Source organism: Lathyrus oleraceus, chromosome 5, assembly GCF_024323335.1.
Source record: "Lathyrus oleraceus cultivar Zhongwan6 chromosome 5, CAAS_Psat_ZW6_1.0, whole genome shotgun sequence".
NCBI lineage: Eukaryota > Viridiplantae > Streptophyta > Magnoliopsida > Fabales > Fabaceae > Lathyrus > Lathyrus oleraceus.
The window spans coordinates 536,617,341-536,636,634 of NC_066583.1; the positions used below are offsets into that span (position 1 = coordinate 536,617,341).

At 34.0% G+C, this 19,294-nt stretch overlaps 1 protein-coding gene across 1 annotated transcript; it reads left to right on the top strand.

Annotated features, from left to right (window-relative positions):
- Positions 1 to 13,499: 13,499 nt before the first annotated feature.
- LOC127086185 (ras-related protein RABA1b) lies at positions 13,500 to 17,828 on the top strand. Its single transcript, XM_051026902.1, has 2 exons — positions 13,500 to 13,940; positions 17,145 to 17,828. Exons 1-2 carry the CDS (start codon positions 13,720 to 13,722, stop codon positions 17,575 to 17,577), a joined length of 654 nt encoding a protein of 217 aa, XP_050882859.1. The 5' UTR covers positions 13,500 to 13,719; the 3' UTR covers positions 17,578 to 17,828.
- Positions 17,829 to 19,294: the final 1,466 nt, after the last annotated feature.

The following is a 19,294-nucleotide window of genomic DNA, read 5'->3' on the forward strand; positions in this document are numbered from 1 at the left end:
GCTGATCAAAAACAACAACAACAAGCTCAACCCCAACCTCAACCTTTTCATCAGTCAGTTGCGAATAAGAACACTCCTCCCTCCAAGGGAGAAACCAACGGTAGTAGTATCCCATCAGACTACCCTATCTTCACAAAGATCCATCCTCCGGATGTTTTGGCTTACTACTTGGAAAGCTGCCTTGAGGATAATATTGATCCATTAATAGACCCCTTAAATCTTCCTGATGACTACCCAGTTGTTCAGTCGCCTCCTCCTCCGCCATAAAACCTTAAGCTTTCAAAATTGTTTAAGTACTTTTGTATTTTTTATTTTGTTTAAAGTGCTTTTGTATTTTTATTTTGTTTAAGTACCTTTGTATTTTTATTTTGTTTAAAGTACTTTTGTACTTTTATTTTGCTTAAGTGTTTTTTCTGCTTCTGTAACATGGTTGTACTCCTTTCTGCCTTCTGGCATATTTAATGAAATCATGTTTGTTTCTTTCCATCATTTTTTATTTGTCTATGTCTTTTTGATTGATGACAAAGGGGGATAAATATAGTTAAGGGGATAATCGTAATTGATTTTGATATATCTATATTCATGAATCGGAACCCAAACATTATTTAATGTTTCTGCTAACAACTACTTCGAAGAATAGTTTGTTAATTATTTTGCAGGGATAAGTTCAAACATGCTTTTGAAGTTTTTTAGATTAGAATATAAGTTACACATTTCTGAAGAAATGGTCTACTCTCTGAGTCTAAAGCTTTAACATTGTTTGAGAAGGATCCCAACCAGGAATCAGAACCAAGCATTGAGTCTTCAAGGAATTGAAAACCAGAAAATCAAACTTGGAATCAAGATTTGAAGAATTGAAAATTCGGCATCAAGTTCTAAGAAAGTGTAAATTCCATAGTAATCTGACTTTGCAATCAAGCTTTTAAGAAGAATCCATAACCCGGTTCTGAAAGCTATTTTCAAAGAGATTTTTCAAAGGTAACCATGCTCTGAAAGTGATTTCAAAGAGAACCAGGCTCTGAAGCTTCTTCAAAAATAATTCAACCAAGCTTCTGAAGTGAAGTCAATCATAATGTTGAGTTTGACAACCATTGCACTGGATAAGTTCAAGTAACTTCTGAAGACAAACCAGATTCTGATGGAATATCATTGTGGTACTTCAAAAATGTTAATTAGGGAAGTGTTCTTTCATTATGATTTTATCCTTTCAGGATTATACATCTCAAGGGGAACTTTGTGCTTCTGTATGATGTATCTTTCTGTGATTATCCTGTACAAATTTTTTCATCAAAATACATGCTTTTGTCATCATGAAAAATAGTTTTGAAAAGGTTTGGGCAACTTTTTAATCATTTGGTTTGGCTTAGAAAACAATTTTCAAGAACATATGAACAAATATTTCACCTTCACAGTAGATATAGGAATAATACAAGAACAATTCACCTATCACAACTATACTATAGCTCTGAGTGTTAGATTTTTAATGCTTCAAATGGGGCATCATTTGGATGCACTGTTATAGATTTATGAGGTAAAACGTCAAAGCATGTTACAGTCGTGAAACATAAATTTTTGCTAAATATACTACAACAACAATCGATCGTCACTGGATGCTAACAGAATGTTAGCAACTCTGAGGCCAAAAAAACACATTTTAAAAGCATGACAATCGGTTGTTGCCTTGGTATAACCGTTTGTCATCAGTATATTTTGAAAATTCACATTATTGCAATCGATTGTCATTTGGGAACAACCAATTGTCACTGTGTATTTTTCCAAAAAACCCAGTTTCCTCTGTTACATGAATCTCTCCAAGTTCAACCTTTTTCATCTCAAATCAGTCTTAATTACAATAGTCCAAGTCATCTCCAATTGCACTAAAACAACATCAAACACATCCATCCAGATCTATTAGACATAAACACATACAATTATCATGAATTGATCACTAAGATTTACCCATAGAACCACCCAAATTCATATTGCAAATCAAGAAATAAATCACCTATCAACATATAACATTGCATTTTCAAATCAAAGCATACACCAACAATATATTAACATATATGATCAGTCATACTCGTCAATATTTCATCCAAAATAAAAAGGTACACAAACCCTAATCGAGGTCAATGGACACCTCCCTACCCTTTCATGATTTAACACCCATATATGAACAATTCACCCCCACCCCCATCCTTACTTTGTTATTGTAGAAAATTCTTGATCGATCATTGACTTTTCCTCTCCGAAGCCCTAAGCCTCTTTTCACTTTTCTCCCAAAAGACATATTGTAACCTCTACCCCCTCACGATTCTCTTTTTTTTAATCAAAAACCTAATTTCCTCATTAGGCTATCCCCATCTTAACCTTAATATTTTTTCATAATACTTGCATTATCCTCAGTTACTCAGCATAAGCCCAATATTGCCCTTCCCCTGTTTATTTTTTATTTTATTTCATTTTAGTTATTCTAATTTTATTACTTTATCTCTAATAATAAAACGAAATAAATAATTTCACTAAAAGTTTTTTTTACCCATATTTTCTTCAATTAATAATTAAAACTCTAACATTTTAATTATTCTATCACTTATACATTATCCTTCTCAACCATCCCTCTACACCTCATACACATGAAATACATAATTCATCATAAAATATATAATTAAATAAAAATGAATTACATAAAATAAATTACTAAAATTGGAGTGTTACAACTCTCCCCCAACTTAAAGAATTTTCGCCCTCGAAAATTACCTCAAGTGAATATATTCATATACAAATCCCTCATCTGGTTCACAAGCTCCCAAGTTACATTTCCACTAGTTGTTCCTCCCCAAGCTACCATTCACCAAGTAAATCTCTTTACCATGTAACTGATTAACTTCTTGATTCTCTATCTGCATGGGTGATGCCTTAACAGTCAGATTATCTCTCACTTGTACATCATCCCCTTGGATCACACGAGACATATCCAGAATGTATCTTCTCAATTGAGACACATGAAACACGTCATGAAGATTAGCAAGTGAGGCAGTAAAGTAATCCGATAGGCCACCTCTCATATCCTTTGCATAATCTGGTACGGATCGATGAAACGCGGAGTGAGCTTATGAGACTTTAGAGCTCTACCAACACCAGCTACCGGAGTAACCCTAAAAACCATGTGACCTCAACCTGGAACTCAATTGCTTTCCTCCTCTTGTCATGATAACTTTTCTGACAACTCTGCGACGCTTTCATCTTCTCTCGGATCATCTTGATCTTCTCAGTCGTCTGCAGAACAATTTCAGGTCCGAGCACAACACTCTCGCCTAACTCATACCAACACAAAGGAGCCATACACCTCCTACCATACAATGCCTCATACGGTGCAATTCCAATGCTAGAATTAAAACTATTATTATAGGTAAACTCAATCAATAGCAAGTAGTTATTCCAATCCCCACCTTGTTCTAACACATAAACCCTCAGCAGTCTTCGGAAAACCTAACACAAAATCCACAGAAATGTTGCCCCATCCCCATTCTAAAATACCCAACGATTGCAACATACCCAATGGCTTATAATGTTCAATCTTTGACGTATGGAAAGTCAAACAAACATAAACAAGCTCGACGACTTCTTTCTGCATACCAGGCCACCAAAATAACTATTTAATTCTTGATACATCTTTGTGGCACCAAGATGAATAATCAAACCACTTCGATGTCCTTCCTCAAAAATACTCTTCTTAAGTTCTGGCACATCTGGAACACAAACTCTATCTCTGAATCTCATCATATTATTCTCATCAATCCTGAACTCTCCACCTTTTCCTTAATTGATCAACACCAAATGGTCCATCAATCCTAAGTCAATCATTCGTCCCTCTATGATCTCTTCCAGAATACCATTGTTTAACTTTAACATACCTAACTTCACACAGATAGGAGTTTTTTCGCATACTAAACTTATATCTCAGAATTGTTCCAGCAACTCTAATTCTTGAACCATAAGCATTGACATGTGCAAGGACTTCCTGTTCAATGCATCAGCTACCACATTCACTTTACCCGAATTGTAACTCAAGCCAAAATCACAATCTTCTAGAAACTCGAGTCATCTCCTCTGCCTCATATTCAATTCCTTCTGATCAAATAAATATTTCAACTCTTGTGATCACTGAACAATTCAAATCCGGAGCCGAATAGGTAATGCCTCAAAATCTTCAAGACAAATACTACTTCTCCTAACTCAAGATCATGCTTAGGATAATTCTTCTCATGAACTCTCAACTATCTAGAAGCACAATCTACCAATTGACCATTTTGCATCAACACATCGCCCAAACTCATATTCGAAGCATCACAATATACAACAAAGGACTCACTTGGATTCGGAAAAATTAAACTAGAGAAGATGTCAACTTCTTCTTAAGTTCTTGGAAACTCTTTTCACAATGCATATCCCAAACATAGGCTTGACCCTTTCGAGCCAGCTGAGTCAACGACAATGCTAACTTCAACAAAACCTTCAATGAACTTCGTGTAGTAACCATCCAATCCAAGAAAACTTCTAATCTCAGTGACAGACTTTGGAGTCTCCCAATGTGACACGTCATCTATCTTCGATGGATCCATAGCTATACCATCACTAGAAATCACATGACCAAGGAAACTCACTCCTCTTAACCAGAACTCACACTTGGACAACTTTGCGTACAACTGGTTATCTTTCAATGTTTGTAATACAATTCTCAGATGTCCCACATGCCCTTCATCAGACTTCGGGTATATAGGATTTCATATATAAACACAACCACAAACATGTCTAAATATGGATGAAAGATTCCATTCATGTATTCCATGAACACTCCAGGCGCATTAGACACAACAAACGACATTTACCGAATACTCGTAGTGACCATATCTCATTTTGAAAGCAGTCTTCGGAATGTCTTTCGCCTTCACGCGGATCTAATGATAACCCAAACGCAAATCTATCTTGCTAAACACACAAGCACCTACCAACTTATCCATCAAATCATTAATTCCTCGGAAATGGATACTTGTTCTTGATTGTCACTTTATTCAACTATTTATAATTGACATATAACCTCATGCCACTGTTTTTCTTCTTAACTAGCAACACTGGTGCACCCCACGATGAAACACTCGGATGAACAAACTTCTTCTCAAGTAGATCTTCCAGTTGCTTCTTCAATTCACTTAACTCTAAAACATGCATTCTATGAGGAGCCATCAAACACTAAACTAGTACCATGTACTAAGTCTATCACACTAATCTTCACTTTATGACAACAAATCACTGATATAATCAGGAAACTCTCATGGAAAATCACACACCATTGGAACTTACCAATCACATCCTTACCTCCAGTCTTTATAGAAGCTAATATCATAAATATTGTAGCATCATCATTTACGAGCTCATCCATTTTCTTAGCAGATACAAAACATTCATCATTGGCATCCAACTCTAAAAATGACACTAGTTTGTCAAAATCATTGATATGAACTTCAAATCTTCCTCCTCAACAACTCAAGAAACAACAATGATTCATCCAACAATCTGCACTATTGCAATTAGTAGCATGTCGAACCAATCTTCCACACCTGAAACATCTTAGAGAAGCATAAGCTTCTCTCCCACTTGTTTCAATCTCGATCCTTCAGACAAGTGGTTAGGAAAGCAAACAAGCACTGATAGTGTTTCACACACATGTTGCATACTAGGGAACAAACAATATTTTAAAACCTGGTCTGACAGACCGACCTGCTCCGATACCACTATGTAACACCCTAAAACCCCACATGAAAATTATCACATAATTTAATAAAAAAATATAACCACATAGGGTGTTACTCACATCAAATATATCCTGCTCCGTAACAAGGGTTACAATATTTCACATAAAACCTGTCATCGTATGCTCACCTTCACTTAGGGTATCATCGCAGCAGAATCATCAATAAAAAAATTATTAAAGGTATAGCATATCATGACATTTAGTCTCAAGCTTCAACTTTCATAAATACATAAAAGGAGTTATATCAATTAAGTTGGACAATCAGAGTCTCCACAAAAACAAAAGTGGTATTTAACTTCAACATAAGCAACATAGTAAGTAAAACAAGCGTTCCCAACCCGATGTTACGTAATCATAGAAATACACCTTTAATCAAAACTATAAACTAAGGAAGTACTCCAAGAGCCAGCTTCCACTTACTTCAGTGAGATCTACCCTTGAGTATCTCATAATGGCCATGTAAAGGCAACATTGAAACAGAAGGGTGAGAAATACATTCAAATAATAAATGGCGCATAAACAATCAAATTAGATTAAATACAATACAGTTCAAACATAATCCACTATATAACACAACACATGTATTTAAATTTCACCCACTTCACAATAATACACAATCAATATGCAATGTGACTCTCAACAACATCATAAACTCATATGCATGTGGTATTGATCTCAACAATAGCTCCAATTATGAACCTGGTTCCAATCAACTGCAAACCCATGAGCCTCACACCGAGCTCTAAGCCTCAACATCAAGCTTGGGACAATTACCGGTCACAAACATCAAAACATGTAATCGCCTCTTTCACAATGGTTCCAATTATGAACCGGGTTCCAATCAACTGTGAACCCATGAGTCCCACACCGAGCTCCAAGCCTCAACATCAAGCTTGGGACAATTACTGGTCACCAACATTGAAACTTGTAATCTCCTCTTTCACAACAATAACAACTCATGATGCATGAATGAATGCATGCATCATCACAACAACTCAACAACACAAACATTATCACATCAATTACATAATTTCCTGTACAACCTCAACATGATAGTTTCACATCTAAACCATGCATCTCAACTTAAAATGTCATTAAAATACAAAAATCAAATAACCTGCAATTATATCACCAATTTACCAGACCAATTCATCAACAACGGAAACTCAACGTTTTGCCAAATGGTTCATCACATCATCATTAAAACCACAACATAATTACACCCATAATCCTAGTTTAATCATACCAAATCTCACTACCATTATGTAGCTCAACGTGTTAGCTTTCCAACACTTTAAACGACATCTAAATCGGACTTATGAAATGAAAGTTATGACCAAAATCATCGGGATATGTCAACTAATTCATTAACCGAACATATGAACAAAAACTTCATCTTCACAGTAGGAATAAGAGTAATACTAGAACAATTTACCTATCATAACTATTCTATAGCTCTGAGCATTATCTTTCTAATGCTTCAAATGGGGTATGATTTGGATGCACGGTTATAAAGTTATGAGATAAAACGTCGAAACATGTTACAGTCGCGAAACATAAAAATTTGCTATACTACAACAACAATTGATTGTCATTGGATGACAACCGATTGTCATCAACTCCCATGCCAAAAATCACATTTTAAAAGCATGACAATGGATTGTTGACTTGGTATAACCGATTGTCATTAATATATTTTTCAAAATTCACATTAGTGCAATCAATTGTCATTTGGGAACAACTGATTATCACAGTGTATTTTTCTAAAAACCCAGTTTCTTCTGTTACGTGAATCTCCCAATTTCAACCTTTTTCACCTTAAATCAGTCTCAATTGCAATAGTCCAAATCATCTCCAATTACACTAAAACAACATCAAACACATCCATCCAAATTTATTAGACACAAACACATCAAATTCTCATGAATTGATCGTTAAGATTTACACATAGAATCACCCAAGTTCATATCACAACTCAAGAAATAAACCGCCCATCAACACTTAACATTGTAATTTTAAATCAAAGCATACAACAATAATCTATTAACATATATGACCAGTCATACTCATCAACATTTCATCCAAAATCAATAGGTACACAAACCCTAACCGAGGTCAAGGGACACCCCGTACCATTTCATGATTTAACACCCATATATGAACGATTCCCCCCTTACCTTGTGATTGCAAAAAATTCTTGATCGATCCTTGACTTTTCCTCTCCCAAGCCCTAAGCCTCTTTTCACTTTTCTCTCAAAACACATATTGTAACCTCTATCCCCTCACAATTCTTTTTTTTATTTTTATATCAAAAATATAATTTCCTCATTAGGCTATCCCCGTCTTAACCTTAATATATTTCCATAATGCCTACCTTGTCCTCAGTTACTCAACATAAGCTCAATATTGTCATTCCCCTATTTATTTTCTATTTTTATTTCATTTAGTTATTCTAATTTTATTACTTTCTCTCTAATAATAAAACAAAATAAATAAATTCACTAAAAGCTATTTTATCCATATTTTCTTTAATTAATAATTAAAACTCTTAACATTTTAATTATTCTACCACTTTTCCACTATCATTCTCAACCATCCCTCTGCACCTGATACACATGAAAAACATAACTCATCACAGAATATATAATTAAATCAAAATGAATTACTAAAATTGGGGTGTTACACTTGTGGTGATGAAATTCCCACATCTGGTTGTACGAAATACGCCACTACTTAACTTATGGCAGTGGGCATTTCCTCGATGAAGGTTGGAGTCACAGAACTGCCGACACTAGTAACCGTCGATTGCCCTCCTATGTTTAAAGTGTTACTTTTGAGACATTTTGGAAAGTTAGTTACCACTCCTCAAGTGCATACAACATAAAAAACCACACAAATGGAAGACACTACAAAGAAAATAATGTAAGACACCTTTTTTGGCAAAAATATTCGCATAAAAAGGTCTCATCGGGTGTGTCAATTTGTTTACCGGTGTCTTTGGTAAATAATCACAAGTTTGAAAGTCTGTGAGATTAACTCAAAAAATCTCCAAAGCAATTTGTGCAAATGATTTGTGTAAACACACGTGCGTGTGAATTGAATGCAGTTGTCGCGTGAATGATAATGACGTAGAAAAAGAATTTAAATGAAGTTAGATTGTGATAAATGATAAGGTAAAATGCAATAAATGAAATTAAAAAAAGAAAAAGTAAAAGTACATGTTCTGTTTAAGGAAACAAAAGACTATTGAAAAAGATTGGACGCAGACACATACATGTTTCTCGCTCAACTGTTTCGCTCTTTGACTCGGGTACTCTAGTGGTTTGGAGAGTATGTATGAAATTTTGCAACCTTTGATCCCATATATTATCTTGATATTTATTATATTTAGAAAGTAACCTTCGATGATGGTTATGACCACTAAGGAACTCATGCATTCACTCCACGTTCAATCTTCAAGTTCCCACTAGTGTATTTACGTGCTACCCGCACCACTGTGTATTTGCAACCCATGTTGAGTTGTAACTGCTCCCAACTTACTCATGAACCTTCGATGGTAATTGCTTTAACATGTTATCGATGCTGACTATCAAGGACTATAAAATTGTAAATTTACTAAGTCTTTCACTTTACGTGTCTCAGTTGACTGATCTTCTTGATGAAATAAAGGCTTTTATCGACTGTCTTTTTTTTTAGATTCTGGACATGTTTCCCAACGACCCGGGTCTTGGGAATTTATCCCTGAGAGTCATCCAAACCATATATCCATGTTTCGACGGCTCGGTTGATCCTTCGTTATTGGTCTGTCGACGCTTCAACATTTATGCTTTTTAAGAAACTTCATTAATGCTTGTTGACTTTCCACTAACTGAAAAATCCAAATGAAACAGGTTCACGTCGAGTTTTTGGCAGAGTTTGAAAGAAGCTTTGGGTACTAAGATGAATTAAAGAGGATCTGTTGAGGGCTTGTGTGCTAGAATAAGGAGGTGCTTGGGATAACTATTTACCGCTGATTGAGTTCACTTATAATAACAGTTTTCACTCAAGTATTGGGATAGACCCCTTTAAGGTGTTGTATGGTAGGAGGTGTATGGAACCTCTGTGTTGGTATGAATCCGGCGAGAGTGCAATGATAGGATATGAGATTATGCAATAAACTTCAAAGAAGATCAAGATGATCCAAGAGAAGATGAAAGCTTCATAGAGTCTCTAGAAGAGTTACCATGATAAAAGTAGGAAAGAACTTGATTTCCAAGAGGGAGACCATGTGTTTTTGAGAGTTACTCTAATAACCGGTGTTGGCCGAGTGTTGAAGTCTCAAAATCTCACGCCGCATTTGGTTGGGCCATACCAGATCTTGTAGAGGATATGAGAGGTGACCTATCGGATTGTCTTGCCACCATCACTTTCTAATCTTCATGATATGTTTTATATGTCTCAATTGAGGAGATACATTATGGATTTGTCTCATGTGATCCAAGTGGATGATATACATGTGAGAGAGAACCTGGTTGTTGAGGCATCGCCCATGCAGATAAAGGATCAGGAAGTGAAGCAGTTGTGTGGTAAGGAGATTGCCTTTGTGAAGATAATGTGGGGAGGACCAACTGGTGGAAGCATAAATTAGGAGCTAGAGAGTCAGATGAGTGAGTCATATCCGACTCTGTTTAATTCAGGTAATTTTTTAGGGCAAAGTTTTTTCTAAGTGGGGGAAATTTGTAACACCCCATATTCGATTAATAATTTAATTTAATTATTTAAAATTTTATTTGATTAATTGGTATTTTAAATGATTTGTTGTGTGATTATGAGGATAAGTATCATTGAAGTAAAAGTATAGAGAGAATAAGAGTTTGATATAGTTATTTAGAATTAATTAAAATTTTAATTAATTATTAGAATAAATAATATTTTATTTAAATTATTGAATAAAATAGTAAAATAGGAGTTTTGGGTCATTGTGAGAATTAGAGAAAATATGTGGTGAGAGTATATGAACTTGTAATGAGTTGGGCAAAAACAGTAATTTAGAAACACTATATTCTAAAAGTTGGGAGATGAGCTAGGTTTTTAGAGAAATATGACAATACGTAAAATAAGAGGCAAAGAGGAACCAAGAGTTTTTGGGAAGGAGAACTAAGTTGGGAAGAGGGACTCATAGAAGTTGTTCAATTAACTATCCTTGTTGGAAATCTAAGATAAGGGGGAGAAAATGCTACAAATCTATGTGTATTGCATGACGACCAAAGATGAGAGGTCCTTTACTCTCTTTAGGGAAATTGGGATGTGATTAATTCTGAATGTCTTTGATGTTTCGATGTTATTGTATGTTTTAATGATGAATTTCGTATGCATATATATGTACTATTTTATGTTTTGAGATATTGATGTTTTCCACCATGTTTGAGGGTTTTGGGGTAAATATGATTTTGAGGGATTGATTGATTAAATGTGCTAAAGCATGAAAATAATATGCTATGGATGCATATATGTCATGTATGTATTATTTTGGGTTGGTTTTGGTGGATGAGGGTGAAAGAATGGGAGTTTTCTTTGATCTCCATTGTTGAAAACGTGTTTTTGATGTTCTGAATGATCATGACACCCATGATAGTTTTCCACTCAGGTTCATGACGGTCGTCATGCCATGACACCCATGGTAGTCATGCACATGTAACTTGCATAATTTGGTTGTTTGCTTGTATTAGAATGCAAAATCCATTTTTTTTACTTTTGTTGGCTGGTTGGCTATTGTTAGCTACTATTTGATATTGTTGTGACGTGAGTTAATGATCAGACATATTTGATCGAAGTTATGAAATGATGGATGAATGATGGGAATGTTTTGAATTTTGTTGAACATTTGTGCATATTTTATGACAATTTCGTGATGATTGATTGTTGCGTATGATGAATGATGTGGTGTATAAATGGTGAGATGTGTATGGTGATCCTTTTGGCGAACCTTTTAGTGAACCTCTTGGTGATAATGCATGTTATCGAGAGTCATGCATCATGGTGTACAAACTTTGGTCCAGTTTTGATGTGCTCTAGTCTGATGGTGGGGATCAAAAGTGAGTAGCCGATTCCATGTGGGAGCTGGTGAAGCGTTACCTATGGTGGTGGTAAGGATTTGATGTGCTCTGGTCCTATGGTGGGGATCCGTAGCGAGATGAACGTGAGTGTTCATGAATGGTACCACATGCATAATGAGTCAGTTGTGGAGTACATTTGCATACATAATTGCACATGTAGTTGACTGTTTCATGTGTTGATTGATTAGTTGAGAATATCTACATGTTGTCATGATTTTGGTGTGAGAATATGTTATGGATGATTGTGTAATGAATGTGTACTTGTCGTGTATTCTCTACCTTAGCATTCTTTACACTGTTTATATTTGTTTGTTGTTTCTCACCCCCTTTGCTTTCATGTTATCCATCATGGACATCTTGCAAACACTTAGGAGTAGAGTTTGCTGATGTAAGTGAAAGTTAGTTCCTGAAGTTACTTCGTTTAGTTTCATCGTTGTTTAGAAGGTTTGCTCTGATTATGTAACATCGGGGTTGAGAGCCTTTGTTTGCTTATTATGTTTTGTTGGAGTTTAATCATTTTTATTCAGTTTATGTTGAAGTTGTTAAAAAGTGGAATATGATTTTCAAAATAAAGACTAAGAGTCTAAATTATGTTGTTTTATTTAATTGAAATAATATCGAATATCGCCGTAATGATACCCTAAGTGAAGGTGAGCGTGCGATGACAAGTGTTGTATGACGTTTATACTTTCCGCTGTGTGTTTGTTAAAGATTTTATCGTCGGTGACACCTTAGATTGTCGTGTAAAGCTTAATATATAAGTATCAGGGTTTAGGGTATTACATAAACCAACTATATAGAGTTTCTCACCTCATCGTGTGAGTTAACTCTAATCCTTAACATACCCAAAGCCTCTAATAACTTTTATCCATTAGCGATTATAATGCTCATTGTACTTTTATCCAGTACATATATCAACACTAAGAATGAGCAGTTTGCTCCTTTTACCATTCAACTATTTATGGGAAATTTTTCCATAACCCTCGTAATGTCACTTTTAATGTCCTCCAATAATTCTTTTACAAACCCGAAATTTACCTTATCCGTTTTTAGGCTTTTAAAGCTATCACACTCCCAAATCGCTTGTCTGACTTCATCTTCCATAAACTCCCGAATCAACTCCTCACTTAAATCTCCATCCATCTTTTTAAAACCAAAATTAGTTGAATATAGTCTTGCACCCCTACTTGAGAATTACTTCCGAAAATACTTGAAGAATTTATTTTTAATTTCCTTTACATCTTTGGCCTTCTTCCATTTTCCTATATAATAAAAATTTCATTGTCTTTTCTTCCGATATTCATTCATCTATGTTAAGACTTATTTGCTTCCCCTTTACGATACTAAATTTTGGACTTTTGTCATTAATATAATAAAAAAGAAAAAACAATTTTGTATGTTTTAAATTATAAATTTGATAAAGATATTTTTGTAAATTTTTTTTTAAAGTATAAAAGAAAAATTAATAAATTATAAATATAAAAAATGGGTTTTAAAATTAAGGTATAGAGGGCAATTACTTTACTTTTGTTTCTACTTTTCTTTTCCTTTCTTTTATATGTCTATGAGGAAACTTTTTCTTCATTTTGGTCAAATTTATACTTGCAAAGCTGTCGTTTTTAATGTGAAACGGACATAGTAAATAATTTCCCCAATATTTTAAAATTAACAACAACAAAAAAAACTGCGGCGCTTTTTTGAGCATTTTAAGTTTAACGTTTCTCCACTCTTCTCTCTTTCTCTACTCTCTCTCTCTTGTTTCCGAGTGTAGCAACAGAGAAAGAGCACAAACCAGATTCGAAGACAAAAATGGCGGGTTACAGAGCCGACGACGACTACGACTATCTCTTCAAGGTAGTTCTGATCGGCGACTCCGGCGTAGGTAAATCCAACCTTCTTTCTCGGTTCACGAAGAACGAGTTCAATCTCGAGTCCAAATCCACCATTGGTGTTGAATTCGCTACTCGTACTTTAAATGTTGATTCCAAAGTCATTAAGGCTCAGATCTGGGATACTGCTGGTCAAGAGAGGTAATTTTCATCACTCTAACGATCGATCGTGGTTAAGCGATGAATTTGTAGCTGAGTTTTGGATTTTGTGGTTTGGTTTTTGAATGTTTGTGATTTTGTTGAATGGATCTGATCTGTGGATACTCGAGTTTTTCTTGTAGTGTAGTGGATCGTGATCCGTTGTTGGAGTGTTCTTCATTTCGAATGCTTGAGTATTTGAATAGTGTAGAGTTAGAAAACAATAGAAGAAGATGAAGAAATTAATTTTGTGTTTGTGGAATTAGTTTAGGTAATTAATTAATTAATACTTCTATTAGCGGTAAGGAAATATTTTTTAGATTCAATTTTATAGACTTCAGTGTTTATTTTGATTTTCCATATTAGCGGTGGAGTTTGGACTCAGGTCCATTATTTTTGACTTTTTGTTTATAAAAAATCAAGAATTTAATTTTGTTTAAAAAAACCAAGAGTTTTAACTTTTATGAAAATAATATACTCATGTCACTTGTCATCTAGTATCTAATTTTAATTTTGGAAAATATTAATTTTAGGACATTAGGGAGTTACAAAAAAATTTATACTTTGAATTTTTTTAGGCAGGAAAACTTGTAACATTTCATTAATCAAAAGTATTCTATAGGTGGTATTTCTACCATTAATTTCTATTGAGTTGTGTATATAGTAACATTGATATTGCGTGGAGATTAAATGTCGTGAGTGTAAAATAGTTTTACACCGTCGTTCAATAGGGATTCATCATTCAGTTATGTCATATAATTAACTAAAAATATCTAGATGACTTGGTAGAATACACGATGGTGATTGGTTAGCGGTGTAAAATTATTTTATACGGTCAAAACATGTCCTTTTTTCTCTATTGAGTATCTATCCTATTTCATTGTCAAATAATAATCAAGTTCATTTAGTTCATGGAATGGAAGCTTCTTGTCTTCATGTTTTAGACTTATATAATAGAGATATTCACATAACACCAGTGTTGTTGATGGTGGATGGCGGTCCATGGCGGAGAGGCAAAATCCCGCCATACCGGCCGCAAGCCGTTATTGCGGATTATGGCAGAAAATCCCGCAATAGCGGCCGATATTTACCATTGCGGCAAGCCCGAAAACCGCCATGTAAATCCGCCATAGCAGACATGGCGGGGCAATTTGATAACACTGCATAACATTATTAATTAAACTTATATAATAGAGATATTCACATAACAGTATTAAATTTGTATAATAATATGTTGATGCTTATGTTTTAATTTCATGTAAAAGCCTCATTTTGAAAATGAAGTCTTGTTTGGTGTTAAAAAAATGCTTTCTAGTTTATTTAAGATCCATTTGGCCGCCTGTTATCAAACCGTTCAGGTCACGCCCCAGGTGTCCAGAGTTTGATGTGAGGGGTCCGTGTTTAGAGTCCTACATTATATGAGAAAATTTCTAGATATGAGTATTTAAGTGTGGCAGTCACACCTTACAAACTGGTGGTTTTGTAATGGTTGAGATAGACTGTACTCAAATTCTCGGAACTTATATTACAAAATTGATATTTTATGCCCTATTTTCGAATTGTATAGAAACTAGCTAAAACATTTTGTTTTCACATTTTCTTATAAAATATATGGAATGAAGCAGAGCAAAAGTTAGGTGACATTATTGTAATTACTCGTGAAAATATAAAACATTTCTCCAAATCAAATCAAACCAAACATGCTCTTAGTTTTTGCACTTTCATTTTATTGCCGGGATTTTGCGTTTCCATCTTAAAGCTTGTAGGGATTTGGAATGTTGATATGCGTGGCTTCTTCTGTCCTCATGCTTTGTTCATCTATGTTCTTGGCCTATCAAACTGTCCCAAATATGAAGCATTTGGGTGCAATTGTTGCAAAATAAAGTTAAGCATCACCCTCAGTTATGCATATATACCTATAGAAATTTATCATATAGATATATTCTTGTAATTTGAGATATGTTCATGGACACCTAACCATAATGTCAAAATAGAATTTTGAATATTAACAATCGTTCTTATTGGATGCTTACTTAGTACATAGACTGTATTAAACTTGCTATAAATAAGTTACATGTATCTTAACCCCCAACGAAAGTTTCCTATGGTAGGCTGGGAGTGAAGCATAGTGTCCTCTGATCAAGTTCCCCCTTTCTTCCAAATGGAAAACTATAATTTTACATGTGATAAGTAATGACATTGTTGTGGGTTTATTCGTTGAATTGCTGACACATGATGATATCTTAACCAGTTATAGTCTTCCCTGTTCATCTCATTACATATTGACCCCCTTTCAAAACTGCAATCAATGGAAGATGGTAAAAAAGCTTACACAAGAGTAACAATATAATGGTCTTTTTCTGTTTACCATATCAACTATTCCCTTTAGGAGTTCAACAATATCATAGTTTGTTTTTTCGTCAAGTTTTTCCTTGAAAAATCTTCCTAGAAACCAAAATCCCCATCTAGTATGAATAAATTACTGTTGAAATTTTACTGCAGACATTAGTTAGAGTTTGTAATTGTCTAAAAGTGTGCTATTACAAATTGATAGTTGCGTCTGATCTGAAATATTTAAATCACGTAGCTCTATGGCTATGGATGTGTGGCACATATTTCAATAGCTATATTTGAGATTAAGGTATTTAGGTTATACTATTTTTCATTCCAATGGTTTTATTAAATCTCAATATTGCATATCATTTTTAAAACATATACTGTGTTTTACCATCTCTAGATATTTTGATATAAGTAATATTTTATTGCAACAAAGTTTGGATTATCTTCCCTATGTTCCCTGACGAATAGTGGAACAGTATGCTCTCGTTTTTATTTCTTAGTTAACTGCTATTTTTTCAGCAAGGGGAGGTTAGAAAACTAGAATAATGAGGTGAGATACATGTGTGAATTCTGAGTTGCCGATTAGTAGTAAAAATCTAAGGACATGTTCTGATGTGCCCCAATTACTTCATCTTGGCTCTAATCTTTGTTTAGAGAAATTGTAGTATCATTCAAGTTCTGTAGCCAAGGCCAGTAACATAATAAGTACTGTCTAGATTTCTGTTGTTTTGCCTTGTAAGTTGTAACCATATTAATGAACGAACACACTGCTGCATTGTTGGTTAAAAGTCTGTTGTTGTGAGTAATGATGTGTAACAAGTTTCTAAACACTCATGTTTTACTAATTCACATTGTTTCTATTTGCAGGTATCGTGCCATCACCAGTGCTTACTATCGCGGGGCAGTTGGTGCACTTCTTGTATATGATGTCACCCGCCATGCAACATTTGAAAATGTCGACAGATGGCTGAAAGAACTGCGAAACCACACAGATTCCAACATTGTTGTGATGCTTGTTGGCAACAAAGCAGATCTCCGTCACCTTGTTGCCGTATCAACTGAAGACGGGAAGTCTTATGCTGAGAAAGAATCACTTTACTTTATGGAAACCTCAGCTCTCGAGGCTACTAATGTAGAGAACGCATTTGCTGAAGTTCTGACTCAAATCTACCATATCGTTAGCAAGAAAACGGTAGAGGGTGCTGAAAATGGAAACGCATCTGTCCCGGCCAAAGGAGAGAAAATAGATCTTAAAAATGATGTCTCTGCCTTGAAGAGAGTTGGTTGCTGCTCAAGCTAAGATTAGAAAACATTATTCGAAGTGGTTGCTATCGGCTCTGTTGTATGTGTAATATTCTAAGAGAGATACAAACTAGAAGAAAAAACAAAAAATGTAATTTAATTATTCATAGCATGTTAGACTCTATGTGTAATCTTAAAAAACAAGTTTGATGTTTCAATAGGATTTGCTTGGGAAACAAGTTTGTTGCTAAGCTACGTAGTTTGTACCTGTAGTGTTATAGTTATTTTTGAAATGTTTTCATCTGCAAAGTGGTTCTAACATTCAAGTAATTGAATCATTTGTTTCATTAAGGCATATGAATTTACAAAGGTCTAATTACGTCTCCACTTTCATTTAAAGTGGTTGGGTTCGGTTCTTGCTGGTTTCGACTGGTTGAACCATGCATTAATTGGTTCATAAACATATCTGAAGTCTGAACCTACACATTGGTCGGCAAGACCTGATTATGGTTCGGTTCTCTATTCAACTGGCCGGTGGCTGTTAAAATTAAAAGACAAACACACCAACATCAATTGGAAGAATGCAATTCTTAACAGCACACTTATTTTTAAATTTAAATTTGAATCTATAATCATTTAAGGGAACTCAATAAGAGATGATTTTGCTATGACAGTATTTTTTTCAAAACCACACAACTTTTTTCTAATTTATGTATAATAATTTTAAGCATATAGTATAAGTATTAAAATATAACTTGGATAAATTTAACAAATACTTTCAAATCACAAGATCTTAAGGATTGTTTAATTTTAACAGTCTCATTAGAGATATTTGCGGTGCAGTTCGATTTGCATTTAAATGATGGATTAAATTTGCCGTTCGATTTGCTTTTAAATGATTCATTAAAAATATTCGATCCAATCTAATTAATTTCATACGTTTAATTTGACTAATTTTTAAATATTCAAATTACAAATTATATTTTTTTTATTAATATTATAAATACGTTAAAATAAAAGATATGATATAATATATAGTATATTTAAAATTTATATTACAAAATAAAAATGATGAATTATAGTTGAAACAAAAAAATAAATTTAAATAAATTAATAACTAGTTAAAAATAAATAAGTATCAACTAATAAAAATGTTGATGTGTAACTTTTTTGATGATTTGACACTTCTTTTTATGATGTGGCATGGGAGGTATTGATTTTTTTATTATCCAAATCATTTTATAAATAAATTATTAATTAATATTTTTTAAATGTTTTTTTAGAAATTCAAAATTCATATTAAAATTAATTACTTAATAAATTTTAAAAACATACTAGTTGGGCTTTTCAGCCCATTTCTGCATCCCACAAAATTATACTCTTTATTGTTTGTGAATGCTATGTGTACAATCTTATTAAATAGAATCTAAACAATGTGAGACTTATATTATAAAATCACTACCACCTTCTTCTATGTCCATTGATTTTCATTTAGAAGCAATTTTATTGAAGATTAAGAAGAAACTTTACAATTTGTCTAGAGACCACAAAATAGTACTTGCCATTCATAAGGAAAAAATCTCGTCAATCCTCTCTTTCTATACAATGTGAGATTTATATTATAAAATCGACTAAATGAGTGTCACCCAGTGACTTCTGCATAGCTTGTGTTCTCCTGATGCCTTTGATAAGAGAAGTGCTTCCAGGTACATCTTCTGGTGGAGGAGATTGTGAAGGAAGTTTCTTCAATGCTTGCTTAATAACTCTTTCAATAA